This window comes from Fulmarus glacialis, unplaced genomic scaffold (genome assembly GCF_000690835.1).
Source record: "Fulmarus glacialis isolate BGI_N327 unplaced genomic scaffold, ASM69083v1 scaffold8469, whole genome shotgun sequence".
NCBI lineage: Eukaryota > Metazoa > Chordata > Aves > Procellariiformes > Procellariidae > Fulmarus > Fulmarus glacialis.
Window position 1 is genome coordinate 11081 of NW_009231534.1, and position 24385 is coordinate 35465.

Genomic DNA, 24385 nt, shown 5'->3' on the forward strand with positions numbered 1-24385 from the left:
TTAGGAGAGTGTGTGCCTTGAGATCAATTTGTAATAGAAAAGGAAACAGCTTGTTTGATAACGTAAGCTTGTACCCATAGCCAGGAACAGAGCTCTCGTTTGTCCTGGGTTTCAGTCTACTGTTCAGTTTACAGTGTCACACCTCTTCTCACTTAAGTATTTTAGGAATGTCAGAGAGCATTGGATGCTACTTTGCTAGGGACCACGTAAGGATTAATCATGAAGTGAGAGGTCTGATCAGTTCTTGCAGATGTCAACATAATTCGATGCTTTTGGTCACGGTGATGTCAAGTATGCAAAAATATTTCCAGATGTGTATGGCTGTAGGTAGATAAAATTCAAATAATTTTCACAGCGGATACGTTGAAATCAGTTTGTGGAAATGATCAAGGTGCATACTGAGTTGCAAGTATATGGCTTCAAGGTAGCTTACATCAGTAAGCTAAAACTGCAAAGTAATAAAGTATATCAGTAGTATTTCCTTCTGAACAATTTTTTTAATGCAGATACAGTATGATTGGATAATTCCAAAGTAAATCCATAAGATGGTGTTCGTTGATCTTTCTGTAAGACAAATCTGACTTCAGTTCACAGTCTGCCTAAGAATTTTAAAATATCTTTTCTTCCACTGTCTTTTAGAAAGTTAGGATCTTTGGTGAAATGTTCACTATATTCATGTGTTTATAAGTTTCTTGGGCTTACCTTTCCGTCTCCAATGGAAACCAACTGAGGATATTGTCAGATACGTTAGAAAGCAGAATTCATTTGGCTGCAGTATTAAATGACCTACTAATAATTTTTGACATAAAAATAGTCTGTAATCCTGGAGATAATATGGGAAGAGTGAACAGAAATTAAGTAAATCATAAAGTGAGTACAAGTGGGAAGTGAAGGTTGATGCACATTTTTAGAACCATTTCATAAAGATTTTTTTGGACAGGCTACAGAAAGGGTCCTAACTTAGATCGTAGTAACGTAATTTTGGGCTGATTTCCAATATTCAGGAATGCATATGTTCTTGATCCTTCATTACAACTCATAATTTTAGGAATATTGTGTTGGGAAAATAAGGCACATTAGCCAGCAGCACAAATAGCAGGAGAAGCCACAATATTCATTTCCCCTCAACACAGCCAAAAACAGAGTATTTGGCTGACTATCAAAAGGAGCAGCAGTAATTGTTTCCAGTATCAGTGGAGGCATTTTGCTGTTTAAAAAACCCAAAGCTTCCATTTCGTTAACTCAAGAAAAGGCTTGGTCTCCACCATCAATTAGGGGACAAAAATGGGGTTCTCGTGGCAAGCGGTAGGTTGCTGCCTGCCTGTGCCTTGCTGTGGCCCGTGAATTGCCGCGGGTCGTGCCGGGAGCTGCCGGTGCCTCTGCGGTAGGTGCTTGCCCTCTGCAGGCTCCGCTTCTCCTGGGCGCAGGAGCGGTCTGCAAGAGCAGCTTCCCAAGTCTGGGTCACAAATGCAGCAGGACCTGCTGGTGTGTGTGATGAAGTGTGGCCAGCAGGAGTAGGGAGGGGATCGTGCCCCTGTACTCGGCCCTGGGGAGGCCGCACCTCGAATCCTGCGTTCAGTTTTGGGCCCCTCACGACAAGAAGGACACTGAGGTGCTGGAGCGTGTCCAGAGAAGGACAACGAAGCTGGTGAAGGGCCTGGAGCACAAGTCTGATGAGGAGCGGCTGAGGGAACTGGGGCTGTTTAGCCTGGAGAAGAGGAGGCTGAGGGGAGACCTCATCGCGCTCTCCAACTACCTGAAAGGAGGTTGTAGCGAGGCGGGGGTTGGTCTCTTCTCCCAAGTAACCAGCGATAGAACGAGAGGAAATGGCCTCAAGTTGCGCCAGGGGAGGTTTAGACTGGACATTAGGAACAATTTCTTTACTGAAAGAGTGGTCAGGCCTTGGAACAGGCTGCCCAGGGAAGTGGTTGAGTCACCATCCCTGGAAGTATTTAAAAGACGTGTAGATGAGGCGCTTAGGGACATGGTTTAGTGGGCATGGTAGTGTTGGGTTGATGGTTGGACTTGATGATCTTAGAGGTCTTTTCCAACCTTAATGATTCTATGATTCTAAGTGCCCAGGAGCAAAACCAGATTAGAGCCAGCTTGTGAACACTGGCCAAAAGGTAGTCCCAGGTTTACAACTTCGTCTCGGTCTGTAGAAGAGGAAAATGGGAAAGGAGAAGTGTGGAAAACAAGATTATAGGCAAACTGTAGATGGTAATGTGACGACTTGTCACTTGTCAGCCTGCTTGCTGCCAAACTCTGTAGTGACGTGCTGGTCTTGTCCTGCCTCTTCTGTCTGGATTAGGCCTTGAGCAGAACAAAGGGGGAACGCCCATGGGCCTGTGTGCCCATTGCCCAGATTATTGACTGACAATAGCCGTGGCGATGAAGACGCTCAGTCAGAGTGTGACCACAGCACTGCATGTTGTATAGAGGTGGCGATGAAGACGCTCCGTCAGTGTGTGACCACAGCACTGCATGTTGTATAGAGCAATAAATATGGTTTGTATTTGATGGAGAGCGGGTCATCCTCAATGCACATTCTGTGCTCTGTTCTCATGGCATAGAGATAATTGTACCAAATTCTCTTGTCATAGAACAAATTGCTTTTAGGCACAAATCTGATTCTAATCTCACCTTTTCATTTTATTCTCTTGACTGGTATTTGTGTTCACTTTATCTGATATATGGTGAATTTAAAATGTCTTTCATGTGTCTTTCTATTTTATAATACCCTTTCACCGAACACAGAACTCTGCAGGCTAGCGGCTGTGGTATAATTATAAATTGCACACAAGCATGCTGCTCACTGGTGTTGATGTCCATTTTCTGTATCTGTACATAGGTGATAAAATTGCCTACTTCGAGTTTCTATGAAATACTATAAAAATTACAGAAACTGTAAGGATGTTAGGAAGAAGTTTCCTTTTCAGACAGTATTTTGATATCATTGTTCAGTAGGAATTGTCATTACTTCATACTTGATATATTTGTTACTGATAACTACTGTATTGAACCACTTGTCTAATCAAACATGGCTATTCTTCTGCATGCCCCACCCCTCCAAAAGAGCAAAGGATCCCATCATGCAAACTTCTATTGGGAAATTGACGAACACCAACACGAACATGAACCAATCCTGGGCACGTGGTTTATAAATGGACATCAGAAGAGACTTTTACGCAGTATTTTCTCACGCAGGCTGTTTCATAGCTTCACAGATTTTTTAGAAATAACTGCTAAATTAGTCAGACATGCTAAGTATTATACTGTTCACAAGCTAATATTTGAAGTTTGCATAAAATAATGAATTTTTGTGAGCCTTCTTAATCACTGTCATGTTAAGCAATTTTATGTGTAATTGGACTGTATCTTGGTGGTTGGACTGAGAAGGATGTGATTTCTGCCCAAAAGAAATATATAGGTAAAATTCATTAAAACACAGTAAATTGTAGTGTACAGAGCTTCACTATTAGCTGTTTTTCCTCTTCTCCCCATATTTGTGCCCACATAGCTTGATGAGAAGTACTACAGTGATGTTCTGTCTTTGGACATGCGTGTGCTGCATGGTTGGCTGCATTAGTTTTTCAGTCATAATTTCATAGGACGAAAGGATCTGCTATGCTCTTTGGACATCATCAACATAAATATTTGTGAACAACTAACAGTATCCTTACATACTGTCCTCTTACTGTAAGTGAAGTAGTATGGACTATGAAGTTTATTTTATAAACCTCAGTTAGCAAGAATATTTCTTCCTTGTAGGATTGCTTTAAACATAAAGTAGAAAAAACACAAAAATTAACCTTTCTAAATTTGATTAATGAAGACATTTTAAATAATAATTTCTTTCATAGTTAAATTAAATGGTTTCCTGTATTTTAGACAAGAGCCAAAGTTTCAGGATTTTATTTGTCACATATGAAGCAATCTTCCTTACCTCTTGATCGAAAGTTCTCCTGGCATTTGCCGTACCTGGAGTTTTTTGTAGTTTACTCCCTCTTTGAGTTTGCCTGCCAGCAGAACACAAGGCTAAGTTAGGTGGGCTCAATCGTGTGGAATAGAAAAAGGAAATCTTTTCCTGAGAAACAGGAGGAAAAAGAATAGAAAAAGGTTCATTAATGTCCAAGGTGTTTTCTTAACCTTCAGCTTGATACCCCCAGAAGAGACAGTGCCTTCAGGGCAGGTTTTTCTCTCCTTAAGGGGAAGTCTCTTTCAGAGTGCTAGGTATCATAACCATAGAGTAGAAAAGCAGAAAGCAAGCTAGCCATTTCTCTTAGACGTTAACTGCTGGCTTTTGTCAGTTACTCAAAGGAAGTGAGGGTCCCGAGTTTGCCACTTAAGTATGCAATGAGTTAATGACCCCGGTGCGATCTATTTGGCTTACTTGATCTAGTAAAAAGAGGTGCAGGTATTATTTAATAGTGAGCTAGAAACATTTTTGTGATTTGTGTTCCTGAGGGTATCAACTACTATTTGTGCCAAGAAAAGAAAAAAAGAAATGCTGCTAACAGTCAGCGCCATGGCCCTTTTCAGCTAAATTTATGTAAATCCAATTTATTTTGACCCACTACTGTTCTGGAGCACGGTGGCAAAATGGTTAAGACATCTTGCTATGGAAAGAAGGTGTTAATTTGAGTTCTGCTGTGGATTTACATAAAATTAAGCCTTCAGTCCATCTGTGAATATTTATCTGGTCATTTCTGCTGAGGAATCAAAGGTGGCGAAATGAGATGCTTGACACATCACTGACTTTTTTGTCTGTGACTACAAAAGCTGGTATGCTTTAACTATGTTAATCTGATATGTCAGTTGGGTTTGGCATGGATTTTTAACCTTTCAAAATTGCATAGCACCACCTCTCCACCTAAACTATGTTTTTTGCATTAGTAGTTGGAATAATCAAAACTGCTACTCCTCTTTCTTCAGATCCCTTTTCATAACTCATCTCTAATACGAAATTTAGAGATAATAATCCTAAAGTTTAGTTCTTGAATTGGAGTATTAAAACATGTTTATAAGCCTCATTTATATTTTTTCCGATGTTATTCTTTTGGGCTTTTTTAATTTTTCTTCTTTGCTTTGCAACCTTTTCATCCTTTTGTTTCTTATCTCAGCTTGGGGATAGAGGTCATGCTTTCTGCTGATGTTTAATTGCTTTTAGTGCAAGATGCTTGATTGAAGCTTCTGCTTAGTACTAATACATATATATGTATATGTATGCATATTTAAAAAGAATTGAGAATTTTCATAACACGGGCTATGTAATTAAGCCATTTCTGAAGCCAAGTAATTGTCAAACAATTTCTAAAATTAGAGATGCTTTTCTCAAAAAGGAAAAAAAAAAGAAAAAAGAAAAACAAAAAATAAACCAACAGGTGTCAGCAAAGACCATGTAACAAAACATTGGGTCAAATCACATCAACAGTATATGCTGCATTCATGACAAATCCCTGTTGTTTTTCATTTAATTCTTTCAAAAGATCTTGAGATCCTATTTGTGATCAGTCAACTCAGAATCCAGAATATCACACCCATGTGTTAAGATTGAATTGAATTGCTTTCAGTAGAAAACGCAAAAAATCCCTTAGAGGTAATGTCAGTTCCATCTTAATGAATTGTTCTCCCACACTATAATCCAAGCGAGGTCTTTTGTTGATTTTTAAAATGCCATTGATTTTTTCTTTTTTTTTCTTCTTTTTTTTTCTTTTTTTTTTCTTTTCTTTTTTTTTTTTTTTGACTTGCAGTGAACAGAGTCTTTAGAAAGTCCATTCAGCTTTTAGGATTTTTTGTTCTGGCATGGTGATGGTGGATTTTTTTTGTTTGTCCCAGTTCTTAGGTAAGTCTGTGTCCAAAAGCAGTATGTCAAAAAGTTCCTTTGCATCTCTTATTGTTACTTATTGGCAGGTTTGTCACTTGAGGGTCAAAATAAAGCTCATTCAACCAAGGCTATGGCAGCCACAGTATCAAGCCTCGGGTCAGTCCCACCACTTGAGATTTGCCGCAGGGCAGTCAGTTGGAATTCATTTTGCGTTTGTTTCACTGAACGTTATTGCTCTTACATTGCAAAGAGGAATAAGTTGTGAGTAGACTACTGTATGTTATAAGGATTGTTTCCTTTTCGTGCTCATTTTCTCTTATTGCATTAAAGTGCTTATTGCCAATGAGGAGACAAATCTTACAAAACAAGAAAATCCATTACCCGTAATGGCATTGCTTGTAGTGGTTTATACTCGTTTATTTTTAAGATTAGCGATAAAACCTCCAACCTGTGTACATTGCCTTGAAGTTCTTAGAAAATACTAGTAGTGCTGAGGGGCCTAATCTCTTAGGTTGAATTTAAATTATTTGAAAATAGTATCCTTTCTATGCCTGTGAAAGATCCATTTTTTGAGAAAGTTGGATTCGAGAGGTTGTAACTTGTTATGTCAGGTCTGAATTGATAGTTGAAAGCATTTTAGAGGTCTGGGGAGCTGACGGTGAATCTCTTGCTGTACTGTGCAAAGTCAAGTCGAACATACTACTTTAGGAAAAAAATAACACAAAGGCAAATGAGGTTGATTTTGGTCTATATGTGGATTTGTCAGAAGAACTGGTACTGTTCAACTGTTAAACATTTTAAGTGCAGTTCCGTCACAGGGTGGGAATTGACAAGTGAACCTAAAGTTGAATTGTTTCTGCATTCTCTAAAGAAAAATAAAAAACCTTGCATTTTTCTTTACTTCAACTCAAAGCATAGCAAATTATATCTGAGTGACTTACTGTAGAACGTAGAGATGGTCAGACTTCAGTGGTTTCTGAGCAAGTCTTTTTCACTAAGATTTTTAATTGTAATTTTTTCCCTTCTTTTTTTGTTTTTTTTTTCTGTAATATATGTTTATGTAGGAGATTAAACTGAGGTTGAAGTACAGTTAGCTCTTAAGGTTAATAGAAGCATAATAAACTACCAATGACACTAATAATGTACTAACCCTTTTTATGACATGACTCACGAAAAAACCAGGAAGCCAAGCAAGAAGGAAAGTGCCATTGCACCTCTGTTTTATTAGCTACAATCACCTTAATTTTAAATGTAATATCTATATTATTCTAAAAAATATGGCCACTAATAAAAACCTACAAGCAAAATTATTGCCATTAGATTCTCGTACTCTCTAGACTTTCATGTACTTTGAGAACTGTCTTTAAAAATTAATGAAAACAAGCTGATATGGTATTTAAGGAGTGTTGTTTCACAAGTTGACATCTTCGGAGGCAGAAGCCTCCTATCCACTGAGTAAGCATATCATTGCCAACTCATCTCACTCTTGATGGGAAGCAGCCTTTGTTAACTTTGAGAGAGTAGTTCTGTCTCCATTCGCATTTAGTCCTTGGAGTAGTGAAAAGTGGTAACAAGAGTAGTAATGGTGGTGATGGGGTTCTGTTTGTGTTTTGAATTGCTGTGAATGAGGAACATGATGTGGGAAATCTCAGATCCATCCAGCTGGATCTGGTCCACCAGAAGAATATATTTAACCGGTAATTTGCTCCATTTCCTTTTTTCCCAGAAATCTGCTGGAAGTGTGTAGGAGCAGGCAATGGCGCGGACAACTTGGGTTAACAGCTTGCACTCCCTTATCCTTTCTCCAAAGTCTTGTAATCCATCCTCTGTCATGTGAGTGGTTGTAATGTCAACTGCTCGCATGCGCTTTATCCTTTGTCATGTCACATGTGCTTTATTCTCTATCATGTGTTAACCATACACCAACCGTTTGACAGGGTTGTTGGTGTTTTGGTCATGAGGGATGCACATATGGGAGAAGAGAGGGACATGTGGCGTTTGATTGTCTTCAAAGAGACTTTGTGGTTTGCACTAACCGAAGGGTTCCTCACATCTGTCGTGAATCCATGAGCGTTCGTTGCGTGGTAATGATTTCCAGTGACTATTGATAGGTGCTGGTTTAGAAGCGAAAGGCCACAAATTACACAGGCCTATGCCATTTCTTTAATATGTTTTTAGCAGAGAATTCACTCTTGAGAAAATATTTTGCAAGTTTGAGTAGTTTACCTTGTCTTTTTCTTTTTTTCCCTCTGCAGTGGGTTTGCTGTTCTGTTCGTATAGATAGTCTGGTGGTGGGTAGAGTTACCCGTGGTTGGTTTTGAAAGTGGGAGCATGCTCAGGGGAAGAAAAGAGAATTCAGAGGACTTGGGCTGTAAAGCATAGCAGGGAGGGGGCTCGACGAGCAAGGCTCAGTGCACTTCACTGCGTCCCAGCATGGTTTTTGATGTGGTATGTACTGAAGCAGCTCCTCTGGATTAGGATGTAGGTGTTATGAAACAAGTTGTTGAGTTGTGATCTGTTGTCTGCATACCTGCTATCTCTGTTATGAAAAGGTTCACCAGTGGGTCAGCTGCAGTTCTGCTCTTCCTCACGTGTGCCAGGCAGGCTCGTGACGTTTTTGATATGTGTTATAAGGCTTCTTTCGGTTTCTTACAGTCTTAAAATGGGGGTATGTAATTTTAAACTGACTTATTTTGGAGTTGCCTTCTTGCTGTGTGGGCATGCTTTTGGATGTCCTCTTTTCCAGACTTCTGCTGTTTAAAGACAATACTGATACTTAGTGCATTGAAGAGTCTCTTTGGTATTTGTCTCCACTTACAATCATGTTTAGGCTTCAGTACCTTCAGGATCTTTGTAACTTTAAACGTGTTGGCCTCAATGGCTCTTAGTCTGTAATTTCTCCTTTCACATAGTCGTATGCAGGTATAGAACTTTTGATCACGTAGCTTCAGGATGGTGTATTGCAAAGATTTTACAAATTACACTGCTAACAGAATTTTTCAATGGTTTTGGGTAATTGAAAACAGTCCTGAAAAAAGTCCTCTATGTGAACAATATAATCGTAAAAAAACACAAGTCATATGAAGCCAGGACCTTTCCAATTAACATGTACTTGAGTTTTGTGTACCAGAACTATGTTTCCAGCTGGAGTTTCAGTTTTGCTTTGCAGACTGCATGCAGTATTATACTGTTGGCCAGCATTGTGCAAAATATTTAGCAATGCAAGGGTAAAATCTCAGCTCTGTCATAAGATAATGTGTTTCTCTTTTCTTTCTGTGGTCTTCTCTGTCTATCCTTTTTGCTGTCTATCCAAGTCATCGAATTTAATTTCTCTGTAATTAAAATAGGTTATGTTCTGGATCCATATGAAGGATCACTGTTCATGACTTAGGTCTATCCCCCAATTATCCATAAGACTATAGAACTTTGCAGATGTCATATTTGGGGCCACTAGCACTTTGAAAAGGTCCTTCTGGAGGTATTCACACTGTTATATCCAACATAAGTCAGAAGACTGACTGTTTTAAGCTCCTCAGAAGGGCAGTTGTGTGCACTGACGTTTGGTTCCCGTCCTGAACCATATGTATTACTGCTCTCAACCTTGTCCACAGTAGATGAAGGAAAACTGTAACAAGGAAATGGTAGCAGAGATTAGGTACTCGTGGTTTTAATATGCCCAGGGTAATCCACTGTTTTTACTGTTCAGGACGCATTCCACTTGGCTTTGGTCCCTGCTCTTGTCAGCCTGCCTTCATTCTGGGAATTTTTCTAGTCCAACAAAATTAAGAAGAGCTGTGACTTCATTTAGGGCAGAAGATTCTCAGGCTTACGGAAAGCAGGACACTGGCTCTGCAGCTCACTGAGAGCAAATTGAAGTATAAACCATTTAGTTTCCTTCCAAAGAGGACCACTTTGTGCTGGGAAGAAAGTTTCTCCTATCCCAGTTTGAATACAAGCTTTTGGGGGGTGGAAGTGTTAGGCTAAGTGCCTTTTTGTGGTTGGAAAGGATTTCTCCCTTGCTATCAGAATAGGTGGTGAGAGGCATGGAATTTTTTTGGGTTTGTGTTTGGTTTTTTCCCCCCAGTTCTCAGAGCAGGCAATAAGAACACCTTGATAGTGCTTAGTTCAGATGTTTACCCTATTTGGGATGTGTTTCCCTCATAGACTGCACTTGGAAGAGAATGAAGAGCAGAGATACCGTAAAATGCAGTTGAAGTTTCCAGTATCTCATACAAGAAGTACAGAACTACCATTTTTTCCTCCATTCATCAGACAATTAATTTCACACACTTTGGGCAAGCCTTAGTATGGGTTCTTTTTCCTTTCCCATCTCAGACATGGTGCTGCCTGCTCACCAGCAACCTTATTACCTTGAATTACAGTGCAGCATACTACTTACATTGTTGGCACACCTTATGAGTTGCAAGAGCCTTAGAAAAAGCATAAATATCCCCGGTTAGTACGAATAACATGAGTAGGGCTCTCTAGCAAGTGTTACAGTTTGCCTTGAGTACTGGACAATTTGTTGCTTGATAGTTCCAGATGAGTTATTAACACTGGACTGGATTGAACAGCCTCTGTCACTAAATACCTGCGGTGATGAGCAACCATATGACCGATGATTAGTCCAGGAGAGTTCATAGAGTGTAACCATACTCACCTTCTCATGCAAGAAGTCACGAGACACTTCTCAACATCCTACAAAAGTTTTCAGATCTTGAAGATAAAATACCAGCATACGCAAGCTAATGCTACTACTTAAAGAAGTTGTGGCTATTTAAATTGTATAGATTTGTAATAGTAAGTCTAACTAGTGCTATATAAATAATATAGCACGGTTCCCTTCTCTTTTTAATGCCTATAGAAAAGATATTTTTAAAGTTAATTTTCCAAAATTGTAGATCAGCTATAAAATCACAAGAAGTAATTAAAAGCATAGAATTCCAAAAGTAATGTTGGATTTGTAGCATTTTCAGTACTTGCAGCTGTCTTCCTAGGTAGGACAGGATTTTGCTAGATTTTCCAGGCACATCCATGCTGAGTGCCGGAAACCTGGCCATTATGGTGATGTTTTCAAATCTGGGGAATTTTGGGCTTTGGTGCTACTTCAAGAAATCTTGTGTATCACCTTCCATCCTTCAAAGCTGACAGCGTACCAGCCATTGCTAAGATATCCCTGAACTTGCTGATCTGCTGCTGCCAAAGAAATCCTCTTGTGGTCTTATATATACTGGGGCAGTTTACGGCAATTTTTCCTCAGGTCTGTCTGGGCTGTGGAGACCATCCAGGTGCTGAGCTGCCTGAGGATCATAATCTCACACTTCGCATCTGAGACTCCAACCTACTGTATCTTTCTTCATGTTTACTCTTATTAAAAGCACTCATTACGTTAAGTCTTTGCTATACCAGAGTGCTCTACTGATTTAACAGTCCCATATTTGATGCTGATATCGCTATTTATTGTATTAGAGTAGTGTGTAAAGAGCCAGTTAGGATCAGATCCCCATTGAGCCGGCTGTGGAAAAAATGAGTAGAGGTTTTACTTCTGCCCTGAAGACTTCACAGTCTAAATAGATAAGAGAGAATAGAAGAAATAGATACAAACACATAGCTGCAAAAAAGGGTAGATTTTTGCAAGTGGTGTCTAAAATGTATTTTCTTCATAGCAATTTTTTTCTCTTCCAAGTGTTCTTTTACTGGTTTTGACCGTTAGTAGATGCCTGGATTTAGAGTGAAAAATAAAATTTCTATGTTTGAGGCCATATTATCATTATACTCATTTTAATGTCTGTACAACATCAGCATCTGAGACTGCAGGAACTTAACTGCTTTACTTGTTGGCATTACACTGAAGTTGATTTCAGTGAACCATAAAAAGTTTGGCCCTGAAGGTAAAATTACACTGTATGCATGTTCCTAACATACTGCTTTGGGGATAAATATGTCTTAAATCAACTCATCGCTCACAGCTAAATTCCTTCTCCAAATGCAGTTTCCCTGTAGATAGTAATGTTCAGTAAGACTGATTTTCTTTAAAACCATAAAGTTTTTTGAGCATAATTCTATCAATAAATATATTTGAGCAGGGTAGCAAAGAATTCATGTAATCCTAATAAAGATTTTGGGTTTTTGTGAAAGGAAGGGAGGGGCACACGCCGACATTTTTAATTAGCTTTCATCAGTACCTCTAATTTGTTCAAATGTGTTCCAAACGTTTGCATATTGTGTTTGCTCACATGTACATAATGAAAACTTTTGGACTTCATTGAAACTTTATTTTGTAATTGTGCATTTGGAAAATTAAAATTGAAGTTTATGATACCCTGGCTCCTACTTGCTCAGTTCATAGTGTGTTGTTAAGATGCCATCACTTGAGAGCTTTGTTACAGCGACGTTTCTGTTGTGGCTTAATATGCTGCGGGTTCAGATGTCTGTAATTGTGGCCTTGAGGGGTTGGACTAAAGAATACCAGCTGGGTTTGTACCCAGATATTCTTGGATTAATATTTTGGGACTTAGATCTTGTCCTGTCTGGAATTTAAACATAGTTCCCCGAGCTTTAAAGGGAAGGCAAGGACCGTTTCAGGCTCTTAATGAGCACTTTTTTCCCTCTTTAATTTGCCTTTTTTTTTTCTTTTTTTTTTTTTTTTTAAACTCCTGTAGCCAGTGAAATCCAGGCAGTTACTTCTGAACTGTTTTTACAGCCCCATATGGACAAAGCGCTTTAGTTTGTTCCTCGGCTTAATTCCCAAATTAATAATAGTTAGAAAGTTCTTACATCTGCATCTCCATTTTTCTTAGAACATATAAGGGTGAAAAAAAATTTCCCTAGACATTAGGCAAGCCTTTGAAGTGTGAACAACTTTGTTACATTTGAGACAGCAAGTCTTTCGTTGCGACTAGGTTGATTTTTTTGGTTGCTCTTTGAAATAATTCCTTTTGTTTCAGGTCTAAAATTTCAATTTTATTTCTACATGGAGACAAGAGACTTAAACTCCCCCATAGTGGGGAATCAGTCAGGGTTTTTCTTCTATTTAGAAACCTTTGACCCATCCCTCCCCTGTTCAGTGAATAGAAATGGCAAGGCAACTTGTGCTGAGGGTGACTAAAGATCTGCTCTCCGTGTAGCTCATGAAGTGAACCTGCAGGGGAGAGGGTTTCAGGAGTCCTGCTTATGGAAGAAATGCTTTTAAAGTATTTCTTTGCAAAAGAGAGCCTTTCTTGTACCCCTGAGTATTATTAATTGGTTATAATTCTTAGTTTTGAGGCACATAATTACTCACACAGCAGCACGTGATGGATTCACAGGTACAGTTACAATTTCTTTGTACTGACAAGCAGCCTTTTCTGAGGGACAGAGAGGACCTTTTTGTGTAAAGCTCCAAGTTCTGTATAGTAAAGAATTCAGATAAGTGGCAAAACATACACAAATGCTTAGAAGTTCAACCAACTAGCCTTTAAGTTGTCTGCCTGGATATGTCATTACTGTAAGTGGTTTAACATCTGTTTGCATTTCTTTTTATCTTTTTTTTTTCCTTCCAGATCATTACTAAATATGTTTACGAACTACTGCAAAAAGAATGCCACTTGAAGAAAGTAACCCTCCCAGTAAGTATAATTTTTTTTTCCAGAGATGATGTTTGTTTGGATCTGTAAAAAGCAGAGCCTGCAATCCAGTATCCAGATAAAGATAAGGTGTGCCAAGGCTCTGTGCAGGGCATTGCCTTCGCATACATCATGTGCGTGCATCTGGAGACATGGTTCCACCTCGCTTCTCCTGTGTTTGATTTCTCCAGCTGAGCTTTCCTTGCCTTACCAGATACCAGAATTCTCAAAATGTGGTAGGTTTGATAGAGGAACCATAAGCTTTTTGAAAAGTATTGGTGAATGTTTTGAGACCTCTACAGCTGGATGTGAGAGAGAATGAATGTGCCTTTACAGGCAGAGGAATAAACTCAAATTGAGTTTCAGTAAACTACTCCAAGTCTTTTTTTAAAACGCACTTTTTCGGGAACTTGTAACATGTATGTAATATAAGGTGCTGTTGTTGTTTAGTGAAAATATTTGATCAACCCTTGGAAGTGATGAAGCATTCCCCAAAGAACACGTATGAGAGTGCTTGTAAATACATGTGATACCACAATGATGTTCAGGTATTTTTATGTTCTATAGCAGAGGATGTAGGGGAGACTGTAGTGCGACAGCACTGTGTAGGTTTTCCGTCACTATCATAAAAGATTCTTAGGGTCTTTGAGAAGCTTTTGCATTCCAGTTGTTCTCAGCCAGTCCTTCATATTCGAGTCGAAGAAAACCCACTCGGGCTAAGGAAGGAAAATTTCCTTTATTTTAACAGTTCTATAATGTTTCACCGTTCCCATTTCCATTCCCTAAGTGGTGTGGTTTAGGGAATGTTTTGATAACCTGCCCAAACTACTCAGGGCTTCCCAGCCAGGCTTTGCCAATGTCTCCTGGTCAGGGCAGAAGGAGCTGTGCTAGGAGCTCCACGCAGTAGTCGAAGAGCGAGCAGCAGCTCTCCTCTGCACTCCCAGTCTGCTAAACCACATAGGCTGCGCTGATGCCGCAAGACCCGAGACTGCTTGAGAAATCATTCCCCCTGCGTAGGCAGAGAAGAGGATTGGGTTCATGGTGGCACTCTGCCTGTTGCAGTGCTGGTTGTGGTCTCTGTAACTTCTTTGCACTACTAGTTTTCTTTGCTGGGGAAGTTTTGGTCCATGTTCCAGACAGGTAATGTGTTGAAAGATTTCCTCAAGCCATGTCACCCTCTCTCTGTCAAACCAAGAAGCTGTCATTTGTAAACTTTCAAGTGCCTGAATTTTGAGGCTGTACAACTTTCCTTGAATGTCCTTGTAAAAAGCAATATGCATGTAAGTAATGCAATGCTAAGGCTGATCTGTTAGCTTCAAAAAATGAAGATGAACAAACTTGGAATAAGTATTACACCACCTCCATCACCTCTGTCACAACGTGGGGACTCTTCTGCACAGCTTTGAGATTTGGGTGTCTGGCTTGGGAGGAGAATGGCCCCGTCTAACTCTCGCTGTTGAATTAATCTGTGTTTGCTCTTATTTATGAATTATGTAGTAAGCACTGATGTACTGATGTAGTTTGTCAGTAGTACATTTAAGCTATTCTCAAATGTATTACTTCCAGCTTCTGCAAAGTGTCATAATTGCATTTTGGAACAAAGTAAGAACTCACAAAATATGTGCAGCTGTTTAATTGTAAGCAGTGTGGAAAATTTGGCACAAGGTATGAGCACCATTCTTTAGTAATGACTATTACGTGTAGGAAGCCCTCACTACAGTCAAAAATAGGTTATGAAGAGAACTATGAAACAATGAGAAAATGAAGAAAATGAAAAAAATGAAACAATGTATGTAGAAGGTGAAAAATTAAATCTGTCTAAAGGCTATGTTTAAATCACTGCTGACTGACTCCCAAGTAACAACACAAAAAAAACTGGTTTAAACCAGTAAAGGAGGCTAATAGAAGCGACTCCCAAGTAACAACACAAAAAAACCTAGTTTAAACCAGTAAAGGAGGCTAATAGAAGAAATAAGACAGCTTATAGCAAAAGTAAGCCCTGTGCAAATGAGGAAAATAGAAAAGAATATAAATGCTGGCAAGTTACATATAAAATCACAGTAAGATCGCCCAAAACTGAATTTGAGGAGCTTGTTACAGCTGTAAAGTCTAATAATAAAAGAGAGCTGATGAGGCTGATAGATAAGCTGCATGCAAAAGGAATGCTCAGCTCAAATGAGAAAAACTAACATGGTTATTTCCAATGTTATTTGTCCAGTTTTTACACCAGAATATTATTACATTTTTTTAAACAGAATGTAATTCTGAGGAACTATGTGAAATTTGACATATCAGTAGAGATCTTAGAACAAATTGATATATCATACAATAATCAATTTCAGGATGAGATGGTTTTTAAGCCCAGAGTACTATAAGAAGTCAAACATGAAGCTGCAGAACAACCAACTAGTATGTTACTTACTGCTGAAATCAGCTATTTTCATCAGAGGAATGGAAAAAGAGTAAATATGATAGACTTTGAAAGGCCACCAGGACTGATTCATAGCGATTCCTGTGTACCAGGAGGAAATAATATATTGGGGGAAAAGTCAGTACAGATTTCTTTTTAAAAAACCTGCTAGAATTCATGGAAGGAGTCAGAGATCACATGAAGAAGAAAGATCTTGTCAGTAAAAGAGTATGTGCATTTCCAACGAGCTGTCAAAAAGCTTACCAAATGCTTTTTAAAAAGACACTGTCATGGCATAGGTGGAGGGAGTTCCCTTATGAGTTAATAATTGGTTAAGTAAGTTGTTACCGGTGCAGTGTTACTAAGGCCAGCACTGACACAGTTGTGAATAAAAGGAGAAAAGGAATTAGTAGAAGCTAACAAACTTGGCTGGTTTTTTTCTAACATTATTTAGAATACTTAAATCTAAAGCTGATTGTGATGAGTTGCGGAATTATTTCATGATGCTGAATGATTGGATGATAAAATGACATGAGATTCAGTTCTGGTAAATGTGAAATTATGGGGAAAATAACTCACTCTGTAAACACAATGGTGGCCTCTAAATGAGCTATTACAACTCAGGAAAGAGCTTGGAGTGATTCTGAATAGTTCTCTGAGAACATCAGTTAGTGCTCAATGGCAGTGAAAAACCCTCAAAGCAAATAGGATGTTAGGAATTATGAGGTGTTGAGAACAAAACAGAAAAACATCATCATTCCGCTCATTATGTGGGCCCCCATCTTGAACACTGCATGGAGTCTGGACACCATATCAAAAAGGATACGAAGAATTTAAAAAAAAAATACAGAGGAGGGTTACAAGGATGATCACAGGCATGAAATGCTTTTCAGACAAAGAAAGATTAGACAAAGATTCTTCAGCTTGGAAAATAGATGACTGAGGAAGGAATATGACAAATCTATAAAATCATGAAAGGTGTAGAGAAGATGAATAGGGAATGGTTTTTTGCTTTTTTCATAATAGAGAAGCTAAGGGGCATCAAGTTTAAATTATCAGGCAGGAGATCTCTACTGAAAGAGAGGCAGTACTATTTCATATACCTCCCAATTATATTGTGGAACTCATTGACACAGAATACTATCAAGGAGAAAGGTATAAATGCATTCAAAAAACCATTTGACAATACTAAGGTGGGATAGGTGCATTGAACTATTGTGCACGCTTGTCCAGTTATAAACTCTGGCTCAGGAGGCTCCAAAGTTACTGGTTGCCAAAACCAGGGAAGAATCCCTCTATAACCACTCTGTTCTCATACTGTTCCCCTAAGCAATCTGCCAGTTGTCCAGAAACAGGACCCTGGGACCTCGATCTGTCCAGGATGGCTCTTCTTATGAATATGACCTTATTATGTGAACATTTTAGAGGTGAATACAAAAACATGTTTTTTCTGAACTTCATCACAGGTGATCAGAAAGTTGGTGTATTGGCCTTCCTTTTTCTGTCAGCTGATAATAAAGTAGACAGTGTAATGATGTTTGAATATATGAAATGTGTTTCAGAACTGTGTTAAGTGGAGTACTTTTTTTTTTTCCCAACATGATTTTAGTAGTGTATGGAAATGCTATGCTTCAAAGGTTTAGGATGACAGCATTTCATGTTCTCTCATCTTTCTTAATTTCAACCTCATGTGCAAAGTCCAACTTGCTGTCTTCATTTTGCTTTCTCAGGTGGCAGCTTCAGTTTTGGACACAATTGTTTGTAAATTTCTTTTCAGATATGAAAATAAGAGCAGTTTGGAAACAGGAAAGGTCGCCCATTGCTTTATTATGACAGCATCTCTGACAAAACATAAATCTGAACATTTTTTCCTGCATAGGGAGGCTGAGATGCATATTGCATTATTGTATCTGTAAAGTACTGTAGTTTTCTCGATGTTCAACATATACTACTACTGGACTTGAAAATTTAAATGAAGAGACTCATATTCAGGGAGAAGCCATTCAATCATTTCTTTTAAATTTTGCATATTGTGCTCCATTGAAGATTATATTATGAATATAAAGAAGACTGCAATTTTTCTTATCCAGATGAAGTCTTTGTATTTCTCTAGTTTTAATGGCATAATCAGTGATTGATCTCTGCTGTTCTTTAGCTGTTGAGGACAAATAGAGGGTGCTTCTGAATTAAATGCATCTTTAACAGCTTCTGGGAAGGCCTGAGATGGAAGTTTAAATAATTACTAACACGTTTTATTGACGATGGCACTGAAAGGTCTCACATTGCAGAATCTTCTAACTTAGCAATGCTTTGCTCTTTCAGTTCAATAGGTAAAACTTCATTCAGTAGATCTCTTGATCTACTAGACAGCCAAGAATATTTTTCTTTGAGAAACAATGATCTCTTACCTCCACTGTGTGTTCCTTTTGGCTATTTTGTTACCTAAGTCCAGTCAATACTTGTTTTGTAAAAATTCTATCAGTTTTAGGTGTGTTAAGTTAGTTGTGGTAATCACCAAATGCTGATTAGCTGCATGTAGTATTGATTAGCAGTTTTCATTTTCTACAATTTTGAGTGAAAAATTATAAATCAGGATATTCAATATTGTGATGACTGTAACATAAGTGATTTAGCGAGCTTTATGTGGAACCACGTAACAGAAGACTTTCTTATCTTGAGAAGCAAATGAGCAGTTTTCTCTCTCCACCAGCTGCTCACAATTCTCACAATCTTTTTGAGTCTTTTCAGTTTCAGTTCCATTTATTTGCCATGTTGTTTCCTCCAGTCACAAGTGACACCTGTTTCACTTGTTTGTAGGCTCTAGGCTCATAATTTTTATTGCGTTTCTTAACTGGAAAAAGAAAAATATTAGTGGAGTTTTTTCCATTTAAAAATCTAACGTTCAGTCTTAAACTTAAAAACTTCCAATGTACAAAATAAAAGATGCCTAGAGCCTAGTCAGCTCTCATGCATCTTGGGTTGGTAACAGCCTTGAGTCAATGTCTATGTGGTAGCATCAATGTCAGTAAGATTAGATTTCAAATATAGTTTGATCTTACCATATACATTGACAGCAATTGTGCAAAATACTATCTATCATGCTGCTGAAGTATTCTATAGGCTGGTACTATTGTATAGGGATAGCTCATCTGAGACAGAACTCGTACAGAAAAATTAATTCACTGTTTGAAAACCTTAAGAATGTCATAATGTATGTAGAGTGTGTAACTCAGAGAGTTCACCATAACTGCATGCATTCATAAACCTTAAGGTATAGTTGCACATTGAAAAAATAAATGTGAGAAAATTAAACTTCAAACAGTACTTTTAAACAGTAAATTATCAGCAGAATTTAGATTGGTTTGACATTCCTAGCTACAGATTATCGGAAGATTGTTATTGCGTGTGAATAACAATGTTGAATCAAATTGTTAAATTAAACTAATTCAAGTTCAGCATTTTACTACATTTATTCCATTTGTGTTTAAGTAAAGGATCGGAAATAAGTGTTCGTGAGTAGGTGCAGAAGAGAAAGTGGCTAATAAATATGAATTATTTTATGCGGCCTCAGTGTGTCTCGCACTAAATGGTATTCTATGTTGATTTGTCAATAAAGTAAGGTTGTGCATAGGAGTGACCTTTATGTGCATTCTTTAATGAAAGCTTGATCTAATGAATTACTACTGTTTGAAGATAAATTAGCTTGAAAAAAAGTTTCCAAATGTGATTAATCTGAGGAAGAGAATGAAGAGTTATTTTTTATGATCTTGGTAGATATTTTTAACTTTTTTAAATCAACGTATTTGCCGAAGTGTGAACTAGCTATATCTTCTGGTACATATGATTACTAAGTGCTAGTATTTCCTAAATACTAAACAAAAATTTAGTTTATAAATACTAAAACATACAGCTAAGTTATATCTTTGTCTGAAATACAAATTCATAATGTTTTTTCTTAATTACAGTATCATAAGTATTCAGTTTATGTGCAAAAGTCATTTACATCTTGCCAAGTACTATCTGAGATTTAGTGTTGTCTGACTTTTTACCTAAGCATGTTAAATTTTAAGGTATCAATACTGCTACTTCAGAAGCAGCAAAGTGATCTGACTGTAGCCCCAGTATGGTACCTGTTGTACTTACATATTCTAAACTCTTTTCAATAGAATGTATTTTTTACCATGTTTTCTGTTTCGTCACAAAGTGTGAGAGAAGGTGAGTACATTTCCTAGTGCAGAAAGTGCAAAATGAGGCACATGAGATGTGACGTCATTTTGAAGCAGGGAATAAGGTCTTCAATGCTACGGCAGATGCGGAAGAGAGACATGACCATTGTTCCAGTTAGGAATTCCTTTTGTTCAAGTAGCCTCATTGACTTCATTAAAAAAATATTAGGTAGGACTTGCATTACAAAAAGTCTAGAGATTCATGCTGAATTAATTTTTCCTAAAGTAAGGGTAATTAAGAATACATACCCATGTATAAGAGAAAAACAGACATATTCCAAATAGCCATTCCTCCTGTCTCAACGTAAGGCTCATATCCTGACCTGCTTTTCATCGCTGTTGTGGAGCGTAAGACAATCCAGGGTTGTTCGTAGCAGCGGTACAGTTAGCCTGCGTGGGTCATGAGGTGTGGACTACAGTAGGACGGGCAGATTTGCCTCTTCTGTGCTTCCTTTTCTATGTATTCATATGGTAGAAAGGGAAGAATGAGTAGATGGGATGCTTCTTTCTGTCCTTACGGTGTTTACACCAGTACAGTTCTTTTGCCTTGAGCCAGGCTTGCTAAACCAAGTGTAGACCTGTTTTATAGAACTTCTGTTTTTATTGAACAAGAAGTGCTGCTTTACTCTCTAGAGTAAGGGCAAAACTTGGAATTAGATTATGGTTTACTGAATATCAAAGCTGGTTGTTCATCTGTTCCTGTAGCAAAGTAGCTAAGCATTGACCCAGGTGCAGGACTCTTAATGAAGCCATAATTTAGACCCAAATTGGATTTCTATATTTTATTAGGCCTATCCTATTAAATTTGTAATAGACAAATTTACAATACTGGTTCATACGTGGCTTATTGGGTATTTATGTTGAGGTGGCTGAGATAGAACTCTAGGATTTTTTTCATATTATGTAAGACTTTTATTGTTGCTTCAGGCATATCAGAGGTGACAAATTACTTGATTCCCCCCACCACCTCCCCCAGATTGTTCTTTATGGACTTTCTTTTTTGCCAGTAAGTTTCTGTAAACAGCTGATGTTTCAAAGCTTTAGCATACTTTTTACCACTTTTTTTGATTTAAATCTCCCTTGGATTACTGTTCTAAACTGTAGTATATTTTTATGTTTTGAAGTTACATTGCACAGATACTAGCTTTTGTTTTATTTTTATTTAATACTGGGCACACATTAGTCCTTACAATATGCATACAAATAGTGGCTAAATGGTGAAAGTTTTTATATCAGTTTGGTGGTAACTTTATAACTACAGATGTTCTTTTAAAAAATTTTATTGATGCATAAAAGTGCGTGTTGTCCGTAATTGCAGGTTGATGCGACTGAGAGTGAACCAAAGAGCTTTATCTTTATGAGCGAAGATGCATTAACAAATCCTGACAAGCTGTTGGTCCTAATTCACGGTAATGGCGTTGTCAGAGCCGGTCAGTGGGCTAGGAGACTTATAATTAATGAAGATCTGGACAGTGGCACGCAGATACCATATATAAAGAGAGCTACTGAGGTAAGTGAAAGTGTATGCATGTACGATTGTGTGTGCATATGCGTGTGTACCTCTGTATGCAGAGCTCTAAATCTGTGATGTTTTAATTTGTTTAACAGTGTTCAATATTTCCCTATATGATCATTTTATTTATGATTGTTTTTTTCCAGAACTTTTTTCTAATGGAACCAAGTTTCTCTCCTACAGTAAAAAAAATTTTAGTTGTATGTCATGTTGTTGTGGCAGCACTGCCATGTAGTTTAATATGGCAGCTAACGTGACAAGAGCCCTTAGCAGGCGATGAGATGCAATAGAAGGCACTACAGAAATTTGTTACTATTTGAAGTGTTTTCTTTTACATTTCATTAAATTTGTGCGTATTCTCACTCAACGTCTGTTGTAATCTCATGATAACATGAGCTTTCATGATAACAGCAGGCTTTTTTGCTAGGCTTGTACTGAATTTATTAGAGGCACAGTCTTTTTCAGTTTTGCGCTGAATACTGATTCATTCTGATTCACCTATTAATTCTTGACAGTAAAAATCATTTACATTTTATGGACACTATTTTGTTACATTTACATCTATGTGAGAGACAATGCACAATTTGTGTAATGATTTTAACATTGGAACATTGTAGGTGTAATTCATCTCTTGCATCCTGCTACCTAAATGAAACTTCCTGTAGTAAACATTAGAAAAACCTGTTTTGGAGTCACTATTTCTATTACATGTACCAAGTTAAGCTGATGTTCTACTCTAAATATCGGTGTTGTCACTGTCATTGTTACATGTTTTGCTAAATGAAGTTGAGTTTTTTGCAGCTGGCTTTACCAACTATTCAGTATAGAAAAAGGTTCTCTTCAAACATGTTTTTTGTAAATAAAGCAAAGACATTGGGCCATTTAAGTTAGTTTTGTTTTGTATAATCCACTAACGAAGCACTAGACTACACTTCGTGTGAAAAAGAAACCTAGTTTTATGAAAGTGATGCTTGCCTTCTTTTAACATAAAGTTTTTGTTCATTTTAAATCAAGACTAGGAGGCAGAACAAAAGATACTTTAGGATTATTGAATGTAATATAGGTGTATGGTAGGTCCAGTTAATTTCTTGAATGCAACTTCCAAAACCTTTCTGAAGAAACCCGAAGAGCTGTAGCTACTTAAGTTTTTGTAGCGATACTTACATGCCTGCATCTTCGTTCTTTCCTAGAGATGCTGCTGTCTTGGCTAACATGAGAGGCTGAGCATTTAAAACTGGGATACTATCCCTAAAATAACAGATAATTTTTAAGAGACTATTTCTAGTAGAGGAGAGTTATAGTTCGTTTTCCTGTTTTGTTATTTTTATTTATTTTATGCAAAGATTGTGCCAATGTGACAGAGATCAGACCTCTGTTCCCTCAAATGGTTATTATCCTTAAAAACAGATTATGCATTTTGAATGCTTCTTTAAAAAACGCAGGAAAAAAGCCCAAAGAGTTTGGTGAGAAAATGTCTTTAAAAAAATGTAATCATTCGGTCACATTAGGATATCAGACTGTTGTGGTTTAACCCCAGCCGGCAACAAAGCCCCACCCAGCCGCTCGCTCACTCCCCCCGGTGGGATGGGGGTGAGAATCGGAAAAGTAAAAGTGAGAAAACTCGTGGGCTGAGATAAAGACAGTTTAACAGGTAAAGCAAAAGCCACACACAAGCAAAGCAAACCAAGGAATCTATTCACTACTTCCCATCGTCAGGCAGGTGTTCAGCCATCCCCAGGAAAGCAGGGCTCCATCATGCTTAACGGTGACTTGGGAAGACAAACGCCATCACTCCGAACGTCCTCCCTTCCTCCTTCTTCCCCCAGCTCTATATGCTGAGCATGACCTCATATGGCATGGAATATCCCTTTGGTCAGCTGGGATCAGCTGTCCCGGCTGTGTCCCCTCCCAGCTTCTTGGGCCCCCCCAGCCTCTCGCTGGTGGGGTGGGGGGAGGAGCAGAAAAGGCCTTGACGCTGTGTAAGCACTGCTCAGCAAAAAATCCCTGGGTTATCAACACTGTTTCCAGCACAAATCCAAAACACAGCCCCATACTACCTATTGTGGAGAAAATTAACTGTATTCCGGGCAAAACCAGGACACAGACTTTGTGCTCGTATCTTTTGGCTTCCTTCTTTCTTAGCATGGTTTTTAAATTCACAGTTCTCTTTAGTCAAGTAATTCCAGGTACTGTAAAAGCCACTCTCCCTTTTTATGCATCTTAAAATCCTGGTAAATGTACTACATGTTTAGGACACATAGTATTTGCAATTTTTTTTAATGCAAAATGAAGGTTACATCATATTCAATTGCATTATATTAAAAATATTGCTGTTTTTTGTATCCTGTAATCACTGTAGTGGGAATTGGATGTATAACTGGTTAGATAAGGCAAGATTTTATGGAAGTCGAACCTCACTGAAGGTATTTGGAATCATTACGTTATGACTAAAAAGAGAATGAAGATATTACATGCTGATATCATGTCTACTTCATGTACAGATCATATAAATTACTCTTCCAAATACAGGAAATTAGGGTGGAATGAGTATAAGGACTCCAATTTTAGTTAATAATAATAAAAATTGTGTCCTTTTCTGGGTTTTCTGGTGTTCAATCCTCTAGTTGATTTAGGCACTTCTGTCTCTTATGAAATGAAAATAACTGGCCTAGACGGTAAATGGCCTGAATGAAAATTGTGGTAACTCCTCATGCAACGTTGCCAGTTTGAATTAAGGAATTATTTTCCTTGTTGTGGTTTAACCCCAGCCGGCCACTGAGGACCATGCAGCAACTCCCTCACTCT

General features: G+C 38.1%; 1 protein-coding gene across 1 annotated transcript in view; it reads left to right on the forward strand.

Moving 5' to 3' along the window:
- The first annotated feature begins 13122 nt into the window (after positions 1–13122).
- The window catches only part of LOC104081760 (protein FAM172A-like), a 78304-nt gene continuing 67041 nt past the window's right edge, over positions 13123–24385 (forward strand). The window contains exons 1-3 of the mRNA XM_009584617.1: positions 13123–13134; positions 13369–13434; positions 21386–21577. Coding sequence (XP_009582912.1) covers positions 13123–13134; positions 13369–13434; positions 21386–21577 — 270 coding nt within the window. The remainder of the gene's footprint in view (positions 13135–13368; positions 13435–21385; positions 21578–24385) is intronic.